The following is an 11,512-nucleotide window of genomic DNA, read 5'->3' on the forward strand; positions in this document are numbered from 1 at the left end:
ATTTTAATCCAGTTGCAGTATTTTCAGTATTTTCAACACTGCAGCTCTCAAGTAACTAAAGAGTTTGATTTAATTTCTCACACTTTCTCTTCGGTACTTGTTACCATCATCCTCACCACAGCATGACCTTCATACTCATGCTTCACACACACATACATAAAAAAAAAACACCTCCGCCCTAACACATATCTGACTCTGCACGTGCATTTAAAAAAACAAAACATATATATAACACGTATACCCTCTCACTCCGTCCTGACCCACATACAGAGAGACTAACAGAGGTATTGAGACAGACATGATCTGATTGACAGCTTAAGGACCTCCTGACAAACTTAGTTTAGTTAGTTCAAGTCCACTCTGCTGTTTTAGTCTGATATGAATTTATATTACAGATACAATCTAAAATTACAAACAAATATTCTGTGTTATCTCAGAGCTTATGAACATATCAGAACAGAGCTGTCAGAGCAGTAAGCACCAAGTGTGAGCACAACTTGTGTGTGTGTGTGTGTGGGGGGGGGGGGGGGGGGGGGGGGGGCTCTGCCTTGTCCACCATAACCCGCCTGGCTGAGGATAAAAAGCCTTCAATTGAAAAAAATGAGCATCTGGCTGGCAGGTGTTGCACAGCACAGAGGACTTTGATGTTCTTTAAAAGCTGAGCCAAAATAGTAATATTGGCATGATGTTAAAAATGATAAAGATTCGGAAACTTAATAGGCTTTAAGTTTTATTATAATGTTTATTGCATTTATTATATCAATTTCAACTAGTTGATAATAATGCACCAGTTCATCTTCTACTCTTGTTTTTGCTCTATACAGGACTGGACTCATAATCAGTGTTGAACACTTTAACTGAAACTCCACAGAAAGAGCAACACAACCGATAATCATGTTATTACTGAAAAGTCCTTTTTCTGAAAAGGACGGAAAGTGATTGAAGACTGATAACCTGAGCGTCATTCTTCTGTCGACAAATAACTGACAGATTCTTATCTGTTCTAAAACCAAGAATACAATTTTAAATGCATGTACACATACACATTTTATACATCCACAAAGCACCTTTACATTTTACTTTAGGTGCCACTTTGATCCAGATCCAACAAAAACGTGAAGCCAGCTTTCGGGGTTTTATTTTTTTAACGTGTTAAACCTGCAGCGCTTGAGTCAATTTCTAAAACCACAAAGCCGCCCAACCTCAACGCCCCATCACAGCCTAACCTGAGTTCACCCACAGCAACTCGTTGGAGTCTTCAGATGCAGACAGACACGCATTCCGCTCAGAGGCACCAAAAAAGGTTTCTCCATTTCTTCCTCAGGGAATTGATTCAGGCTATTTGTTCATGGAATTTAACCTCTACAGTCCCTCTCTCTCTCTCTCTATCACACACACAAACACACACACGCACATGCACACTCACACAACGTGTAGAAACTTTTTCTGTAGACACACAAATATATAAGCGTGCAGCCTCTTTAGTTTATCTGATGACATCTACCCATGACCCCTCCCAGCTGACAGGATCGAGGTCATCGACTGAGGTAAAAGAAGAGAATCACTTAGCTATGTTATTCTACATTTTTGTATTTAATATTTTTCCTACTGTCAAAAATCCCAAACTTACCAAATCACAAGTCAATCTCTTCAATACTGGTCTGACTTAGAGACTGTAAAGATGGACAACATTAGCCTTTCCACTTCCATTATTCCATCATCTTTCAGTCTATAGTCTGGTGAAGGCCATGAGACTAACTGAGACACATCTCTAGAAATAGGGCATATAGAAATTCATATAGAATCAACATTACAAAAAGATAAATATAAAGATAAACATTTTCATTCTGTAGTTTAAGCTAATGCTACACAAACAGCGGCGGGATAAATAGTGGATTGTTGGGATTAGCAGTCATTTTGTGCATATGTATGGAAGCAGAATGGTGTCTTTTGGATCAACTTAAAACTAAACTAAACTTCGCATGTTCATGCCACTGGTGCACCATGTGTCTCTTTGATCTGTTTTTGATCTTTTTATAGTTTTGTTTTAATAAGAAAAAGATAAAATATCACCACACATTTTTTATCATCATTTAACATCAGAGACAAACAGAGGACAGTGTTTTGAGGAAAAGACACATGCTGTCACAGAAAAGTCCCTGTGCTTTTATTGACCATACGGTGACTAATACATTACAGAGAATAAATATGACCCAGTCAACAGACTTCATGTGAACACAGCCTGGAGATTATGTGAGAGTCAGATTCAGAGGAGCAGAGTTGAACGTCGAACGGTCGGCGTTCACGAGTAGGATTGTGTTGGTGTGTCGTACCATCTTCAATTTGTACCAAGGTGATGATGAAGAGGAAGAGGAGGATGTCAGGAATCAGTTCTGCTACGTTGGCTCTGAGAAACACTGCCTCTGTTTTTCAGGCTCTGAAAAGTTATTCCACTGAAACGAAACGCAGTAAGAGAGCGAGAGAGGTGATGACACAAAATTCTACTATTAGTTAAAGGAAAATTTCATTTTGAATCTTGCCTGGTGCCAAAGCCACAAAGAGGACACTTGAAACAACTTATTTCAAATCTCTCTTCATATTTTTTAATCTTGTGAGAGGTGCTGCTTGTAAAGAAACACATAAAGAGATATCTAAATCTAAAATATAGGACCACATTTATCAGTTCATGACACTGTTGGGACATGGGTTTTGTGAAACCAAGGTTCGGCCACATGTAGACAAAGCCTGATGTCTACATGTACATGTTTTATACTTTATTATATTCATAATAAATGTTTTTCTTTCACAAATGTTCTTTCATTAATGTTGCATAAGTGAATTTTGCCAACCCCTGCACTGTCAAGAACTCCATAACCTTCAATGTTCATAATAAAATCTTTATGATCTTAAACAATAAATTGGCCATCTTTTCCCTTCCTTTGAAGGGTGGTGCCCCAAGGTAACTTTAACCAATCAAAGTTATGATTTAATATTAATATTTTAAACATTAATGTTTTATATTTTTATTTTAAACATTAATGTTTTATATTTTTATTTGGATAACCAAATGTATAGAATGCCTAAAGGCACACCATTCTGTGGTATCACTTTGTAAGCATTATTGCATAACAACACACATGGTAATCACTGTTTTTACCTGATTACTGACATGTGCAGTGTAAAAAATCAAGTATTCTAGCCCAGTCAACGTGCCCCCCCACCGTCATACACCGACAGGCTGGGGTTAAGTATCCTAGATTTTCATTTACATATTGATTTGAAACAAGTATATGATGTGAAACTTCTGCTGTATGAACTTGTACAACACATGATCTGAAGTGACGAGTTCTGGAGCATACTTTTTAACAACTTTCAGTTAGACAAGGCTGTGGCAGTGGGAGCATGTTCCAACTGCAGACCTTGTGTATGTGAGCCACTGGGAGGTGAAGCACCGCATGAGGAGCATCAGTTATTCTCCGCCACAAAGCTATAAAAGCAAACTCCCTTCATTTCCTGCTTTATTTTACTTTCACACATAGCTTTCCCCGTGCGCACCAGACTTCATCCCTCCAGATCGTGTTTCATTTGTCTGCTCAGCTGAGGCCCCGTTTTCTTTATTTTCTGTCTCTTATTTCCCAGCAGTGACTGACCGTGAGAAAAGTGCAGATAAGTGCAGATAGAAAAAAAATTGATTTTGACGTGGCTGTCATAGGCAATTGCAAAGTCACATCATATTCTGTGTGCTCCTCACTGACCTTCTTTTCATCTCACACATGCAGCCATAGGATCCAAAAAACAACAAAATCACGATTGATGCAGCTTTAAGTTTAGCACATGCTAATGTAACTGACTGTTCCCTAAATCAGCAAGAGAGTTGCGTCTATTGCACAAAATCTTAAAATCTAATTGTAACAGGAAAGTCTTCACCTTCTGGCTTTTGACATCACAACCAGTGATTCAAGTTTGTGACGCTCCTCAACCCAAAAGGGTATTTTTCTATCTGCATCTGTGCAGTTTGTCAAAACCTACAATAGCAGGCGAGTCCTATATATGACATTTGATCAACTTTCTAATAATTTCTTGTGCAAACCAGGAAAAAATAAACTTTATCAAGAAAGACCCAGTATCACTCCCCTAGAGTTAACTGCCCCATACTGCTAAACATTCTTGGAAACATTGCCACCACATTAATAAACATAGACTGCTGTTTCATTGCATCATTGGTCACACACACTCACCTTCTTTGCGCAGGAAACACTTCCAAAGGCAGAAGCAGAGGGACATGACCAGCAGAGCTGCTACTGTGGTGACTGAGATCAGGATGGTGAGAGCTGTTCCAACTGGAAGAAGAGAAAGAAAGTAAAATAAGATCAGGGAAATAAGATTGAGGTTATGTGTGTGTGTCTGTGCGTGTCCTACATTGGGGGGGGGACAAAAATATAGAATTTGGAAAAAAAAATTACTATTAAGCTGATTATAAAATTATTTGAGTTTGTTTATAGGTGATGACGTCAACATAAACATGTTCATAGATTTATCTGAGTTGTTATTCCTACTTTAGATGGCATTCAAGTACATTTTCTCAATTATATTCTGCCGGCATCACATGAATTCACTGTATTTTTGAGTTCTCTTCATGGAATTCTGGTTTACACGTGGTCATCATTTAAGGTAGGTTACCATGATATGTTATATTGACGCCTGCACAAAAGAAGATGCAATGCCAAAACCGACACTTTACTGCCACCAACTCACTTTTAGTGTTCATGGAAACAGCGATCGGCGACTCCAGGCCTTTGTGGTGCACCAGGCACTTGACGGACACGTCTTTCAGCAACCCTGACTTCACAGTCAGCGTACTGATGACCAGGGTGGTCCCGTCGGCCCGCGGAAGCTGCGTGGTCACCGGGGGGCCCACGGTGCGGTTATCACGCTCCACGTTCCACACGATCTCTGCCGGGGGACGTGACACGCAGGTGCAGTTGGCCTCGATCACACCTGGAGAGGTGGTCTTGTAGCTCACCTGGGGTTTGGGTAGCACTGTGGGAAATGAACAGAAAGGATTACAACTATTATCTTGGTGCCCATGTAGCACAGTTGTAGAACAAAGGTTTAAATATCCGCTCAGGGGCGGACATATTGGTTTAATTTCAAAATTCAGATTGCAGTAACGTTTGTGTTTTTGTTTTTGGATAGTGTCTTTGGGTAAATTGCTGGGTTGATACCTGGGAAAGACCTTGAAGCCTCGGGATCAGTTACGGTATGTGAGTTCCCGCACACTTAAGATCCATAAGTAAATCTGAGGCTGTTTTCAATTTTCTGTTCTCTGGGGGGAGCGAGGAATGTGATACGCTGGAACAGAGAACATTTCTGTTGGCAAGAACACGTGCAGCCACATATATTTGGCCCTCGTAGTTTCATCTTCTTCTTCTCAGAGTTTCTAAGTAATGAGCTTCTTCCCCCATCAGTCTGGAGTAGTGTCAGATTTTGGGTTGGGTGAATGCATAATAGAACAATCCAAACCACAGTGCCCGATGAGGGAGATAAGAGTTTCAGCGCTGAGTTACATTCCACAGTTTTTTGTTTTTTAAAGAAGCTTTTCTTTAATCTAACACTGGATTTATAATAATCTGTTTTTTTATATTATATCATATAAAATGTGTAAATGTTCTACGTTACAACTTCAACTGAACTTTCACAGATCGTTACCCTTAAAGTTGATTCACAAAGGAACTAACATTTTATTAAGACTTTAATCATGGAAGAAAAATATCCCAGAGTAATCTTTATATGTCTACTGTCTGAAAATACAATTTCATGATATGTTGCTCAGCTTAAATATACACTACAGCTACATTTTGGTGTACAAAAAAAGATTCATTATCAAAACCAAAACCAAATTCAATTATAAATTTCATAGTGACCTTTTGTGCTGACCTAGTTTGTTTTATTTAGGTGGCCAATTCTGTGGCTGTAAATTTTGACTGAACTATAAAATATCATGTGGCCAACCAAATGTAGTGCGACCATCGCAGAGGGTTTTACATGATAGGTATATATATCCTAGAATGGGAGTTTTGGGGCTTTTTTTATACTCAATTAAGGATTTATATACATAAAGTAACTTATTTTAGTATTATTTGGTTTAATTCCATGAAATTAGAGTATTCTTTTTGAATATTTAAGGAAACAACTTAGTATGTTTAATTTTTTTGTATAATATCATGAATATCAAAATTAAAATGTCTACAATTTCTAGGACTGCAAAGCATCAATGAACAAATATTGACACATAGAGCTGTTCAGGCTTGGACTCTGATCATCACAGAAGTTTGGTGGTGATAGGACAATGCAAAGTGGAGTTATGAAAACATTGTCTCCTTTGGCGAAGGATGAACCTTCGCCGCACCTCAATGTTTAAAGGGTTAAAGGAAATGTTCAGATTGTGAGCGAGAGAGAGAGAGAGTGCGTATGTTTGTGTGTGTCTGTGTGTGTGTGTGTGGGAGGGAATCACATCATCCAGAGTTGGATGAGGGTGGAAGAGCAATGAGCTGCAAGACGAAAAAACACATTAATGCTAATGGAGGCTCGCTATTAGAAACACCTACTGTAGGCTACTGTACAGCTCACATCTCAAACAAAAGCTTGTGTGTTTGTTGAGATAACTGCGAGAGAACAGGAGAGGGAGAGAAAAAGTGGGAACGCCAGTGAGCAGAGAGAGAGCGAGACAACGCACAGAGGGAATCAGTGTCTGCTCCAAACACTGTCACAGTCATGCATCAGGAGCTTGCTCCCTGCCTCCATCATTCTTTTTCCAATGGCCTATTCTTCACATGGACACACACACACTGCTCTGTGTTTGTGTTGACAAATCACCCGACAGCTCAACTTTGCTGCTGTATCATGAAAACAATCAGCGACTACAATCAGAACGAAGGAAAGATCAACATTCCTGTCTAAGTCTGAAGGGTTAAGTCTCCTCCTGTTATTTCTTCCACAGGCCAATAACTCTGTTACTGTATATATATTATGCTCTATATTGTTGTTTTATATTGTTGTTGTTATATTGTTGTTTTATGTTCAGTGCACCAACGAACGACACCCAGGCAATTTCCTGTATGTGGAATCATACTTGGCAAATAGATGAATTCTGATTCTGATTCTATAGGCGGCTGCTGTATCTACTGTAGGACACTCGCTGCTGCCAAGCGTGAATGTGCATCTTAAAGACGAAAAAGAAAAAACTCTTCCCTCTGCGAACAATTCCATTGTTGTTTGTGTGTTTGTCTGACTTTTAGCAGAATCACGCAAAAACTACAAATCGGATTTTCTTGAAACTTGGTGGAGGTGTGGCAAATAGACCAAGGAAGAACCAAATAACTGTGTAGCTGATTTGATTAAGGGATGGATCCAGTTTGCCCCCCTCTTTCCGACTGTTAAACGAAGATGGCGGAGCACTCACCACCAGCACAGATATCAGACATGCTATCAGTTCCCTGACTGTGCCTGACTGTTTTCTTCAAGATCCATGAACTATTCCCTGGGAAATCAGTTAAAATCAATCCGCCTCCTTATCTGGATCTGCACTGAAATTTTATGTTGCTCTTCCTTGACCCATATTGCTTCCTTATTCCAAGTTTTGTAGAATCCTGCTTGTAGTTTTTGCGTTATCCTGCCTACGGACAAACAAACAGTGCAAAAGAAAATACAATTCCCTTGGCAGAGGTAATAATGCAGTTACTGATATGGTCGGTAACAAATATTCCTTTTAACTATATCCAGGAATGGATATTTAGTTTAAGGAAACATGTCTGATCTCAATACATATGGTGAAGGTTTGTGTCCTTCAAGGTATTGATAGAATCAGGCAAGTCAGACAAATTCTCCCACTGAGGCTCAACCAAAAGTGACACAAACCAGTGTACGACTTGTGACTGGAGTAATAACAAAGTAGGTATCAATTGTATTTTTCTGCTGTGAAAGTCAGATTTTTTGCTGTTTTCACAGGATTTGCTTTAAAGGCTGGAGATGTGAGTCACTCTGTTACTCGAGAGTAAACTTTGATATCACTTTGATAGACAGATTTTTGTTACAGATTTATGTTTCCCAGATAAATGGATTCCTCAGTAGAGTTTGCGAAATAAATTGAAAATGGAAAGCGATGTTGAGATATAAAACTGGTATCAATCTTCTTCTCTGACTGACAGTAAGAGCAAGGAAAACATAATTTCCTAAATAATCTTTTGTTTTTTGGCAACTTTTTGTGTTCGAGCAGGAAGAATGATAAGAGTAACAAACAGCAAACCTTGTATAAAGAAAGTATCTAAAAGTCGAAACATATGGTGCATGGCTCTATGCCCGGTAAATAACCTGCTCCTCAAAGGCAGCTCTAGATTTGAACAACCACTGTATCTCCATATGGATCTTATCATATATAAAATCGGTGATGTCTGTTTAGGGAAACAGTGTTTTTACCATAGGTGGAGAGGCAAACTGTGGAGCTCTTTGGTTTGTCAGGATCTGTGTTGTACAGGCAGGTGTAGCAACCCTCGTCCTGGATAGAGACGGGCTGGATGGTGAGCTGGCTGTCGGACAGCGAGGCACTGAGCCAGACCCTGCCCTGGTACGGTGGCTCAATCATGGGGTCACTGCGCTTTGCAAAGGAGGCCACGTCTGCGGACTCTCCTTGTGCAGGAGTGTATCTCCACGAGATCTGCTGCACCTTCTCAGGCAAACCGTACGAGCAGGAGAGGGACGCCTTCTTGCCGCTCACCGCCGTCTTGTTGCCATCGACGGTGACTTGTGCTGGGGTCGAAGCAAAGGGCCACCGTCCAGTGACAGAGTGATGGATGGGGGGAGGCAACAGGGAGACAGAGGATGAAGAACAGGACAATGTAAATATTCAGAAATATGAGGCACCCAAACATAAACCAGTCAGTGGAATCTGCAGCAGCTGGTTCTGGTTAGTGAGACCTCCCTCTCCCTGTGCTCCAGCTCTTTATTAACATTACTGGCTGAGCCTCCACAGGCTCATCAACTTGTGTTCAGAGGTTAGGAGTGGTTAAGGACATCTGTATGCAAATAGTTTCTCAGTAAATCCCCATCGCAGATTGATAATCGTCTTGTAGGGAGGAATAAACATCCCTGGAGTCTATTGCTTTTTGTTTGGTTTTGATTGGGAGAGAGGCAAAAGGCGGGCATCCAAGAGTTCATTCAGGTTAAACCAAACAAAAACAGCACATATTTCCATGAAACTGAGGGATGGGATATGGTTCAGGGAAGAACCCATTCAATTTTGGTGCAAATCCAGGATCAAGGGGCGTATCCAGAATTTTCTTTTCGCTTTCTTTTGTTATTGCATTTTTAGATATTTGCACAGATTTCTCAGATAATAAATCATAAGTCCTGATGACAGAAGCCAGGCACAAATGTGTGCAGTTTGGTGCAAATCAAAATAATAATAAAGATCTAATAAATTGACATTTTTTACTGCTCCTATGGATTCTCAGATTGAATTTATATTATCTAAACACTAACATATGGGTTTTTCTTCAATCTGCCATACTGCTTTTTAAACATTAAAAGGAAAGCCATTAATGGTTTTACTTACAGGTGACAGTGAGGCAGGTCTGACCCTTCCTTGAACCCGAGGGATGCATGTCAAAGATGCAGGTGTAGCAGCCTTCGTCGCGGAAGCCCACCCTGCGGATGGTGATGGCCGAGGTGTCCTTTGGGGACGAGGCGAGCTCCACGTGCTGCTGTCCACTCACGCTGTCTCTCTGGCCGGGCTGGTAGCTCAGCAAGGTCTGGTTCTGTACGTCCAGCCAACGCACCTGCCTCAGGGATTCACCCCGCTCCCTGGAGACACTGCAGCTCAGGGTGAAGGGCTTCTCCACCGGAGCCTCCAGACGCTCTGGTGCCGTGACCCTGCCTGATACAGCCACCCTAAGGTCAATTACATACTGTACATAAAACAATACTCCAGTGTGATTTGTCAGTCTTCATTTGACATTGGACTCAGACTGGTACTCACCCTGCAGTCGTCCCACCAGCAGCAGGAGTAAACACACCTGCAGACCTTTCCTACAGGAAGCCTGGATCACTGTCATCTTCACTGCTTGGAGTTGGAAGAGTGGGACTCTGATGTGGAGAATCAGTTTTCATTCATCAGACCAACTCAAACTGTGCCATAGTTTATACACCTGTTTATCTAGCAGTGATATATTGAACCACATCCTAATTTTGCCTTTCCCCAGAGTCAGATGAGCTCCTGTTATCACTCAGATGCTTCCAACATGCTTTTCATATTAAAGCATCCAGAAAAATACTGAGTGCGAACATATTTCCCTCTGTTATACCAGAAATATATTCAGATTAGACAGATGTGATCAGTATATTACACAAGCTGGTTAAACATCTGCCACATCACAGACCTAATGGAATAACGGGTGATATTCAGGTCTGACACAATGACTTGCAATGAACCTACAAATAAAAATAAAATACAAACTTGTTATATACAATAACTCACTGAAGATCAACAGAAATATACATTAAAGTCAATTCTTTCGATGACATGAGAGAAACTGAATCGTCTCATACATTCTGTCTTTTCCTTGCCTGATAATAAACTAATAATAAGGAGACACTCACCTCTACTTGTGTCCTGGGACAAAAGTTTAAATCCAGCAACTGGAGATGTTCTACTTCTGCCACATCCAGTCCATCCCTACGACCCAGCAGTCTCCTGAAACATAACTCCAGAACAAACCCTGTTCAGACAACTATTTTCACTCATCCGTGTGTTTTCTATTCTGCCCACCAGCAGCACAATGAACACCAGCCGGCGGCAGCTCCACACTTCTCCCCACTGGATGTGGAGCAGCTCTGAATAAAAACAGAGCCACAGGTCCTGTCTGAGGCTCACAGCGCCTTCTTCTGTCACTCAGTGCACATTACATTGTAGAAGCAGTGGAGATATATCAGTGTATGATTTCAAAATATAATCGAATAGAATAGAAAAGGAATACAAATTCAAAAGAGCACATTTTACACATATTATGTTACAAAAGACTAAGGCAAACCAAATAAATATTAGGGCACACACACAACACACATAAATATAAAGTGCTATAGTCAGCAGACTAAACACTCTGTTGTGATTATATATAAATACATATACATACATTTTTAAACTATTGCACAGTTCAAATGCACAGATCACAGTAGGTTTTATAGTGAAAAAAGAGGACTGCTTTTTAATTTAATTTAAATGTTGTATTTTAAATCGATTTGAAAAAGATTAGGTGGATTAACATGGATGCAAACTTCTTTTTATCCCCCTGTTGGTGCATTATTTAGTCTTCAATGTTTATTTGTGTGCTATTTGTTGCTTGGAAGAAATACCTCTGAATTTCATTAGAAGTAGTCAAATATGCAATATCCTGCAAGATGTACGAATCAGGTGCCATAGTAGTGTTTTCAGTAAGATAACATATTCAAATATCAAAAG

General features: G+C 40.2%; 1 protein-coding gene across 1 annotated transcript; it reads right to left on the minus strand.

Moving 5' to 3' along the window:
- Positions 1-708: 708 nt before the first annotated feature.
- zgc:113337 (uncharacterized protein LOC503741 homolog) lies at positions 709-10,831 on the minus strand. The gene is made up of 7 exons (XM_062401858.1): positions 10,654-10,831; positions 10,034-10,140; positions 9,611-9,931; positions 8,476-8,805; positions 4,756-5,040; positions 4,239-4,340; positions 709-2,453 (listed from the first exon to the last, which is right to left on the minus strand). The coding sequence occupies exons 2-7, from the start codon at positions 10,107-10,109 to the stop codon at positions 2,446-2,448; spliced, it is 1,122 nt and encodes a 373-aa protein (XP_062257842.1). The 5' UTR covers positions 10,110-10,140; positions 10,654-10,831; the 3' UTR covers positions 709-2,445.
- Positions 10,832-11,512: the final 681 nt, after the last annotated feature.

This window comes from Platichthys flesus, chromosome 13, assembly GCF_949316205.1.
Source record: "Platichthys flesus chromosome 13, fPlaFle2.1, whole genome shotgun sequence".
NCBI lineage: Eukaryota > Metazoa > Chordata > Actinopteri > Pleuronectiformes > Pleuronectidae > Platichthys > Platichthys flesus.

Excerpts from the sequence above, each read along its gene's own strand:
- zgc:113337 (XM_062401858.1), bottom strand. The coding sequence starts at position 10,109 with ATGACAGTGATCCAGGCTTCCTGTAGGAAAGGTCTGCAGGTGTGTTTA. Across the intron at positions 5,041-8,475 it reads AGTTTGCCTCTCCACCTATG|TGCTACCCAAACCCCAGGTG; the intron begins GTAAAAACACTG and ends CATTTCCCACAG. Across the intron at positions 4,341-4,755 it reads TGTTTCCATGAACACTAAAA|TTGGAACAGCTCTCACCATC; the intron begins GTGAGTTGGTGG and ends CTCTTCTTCCAG.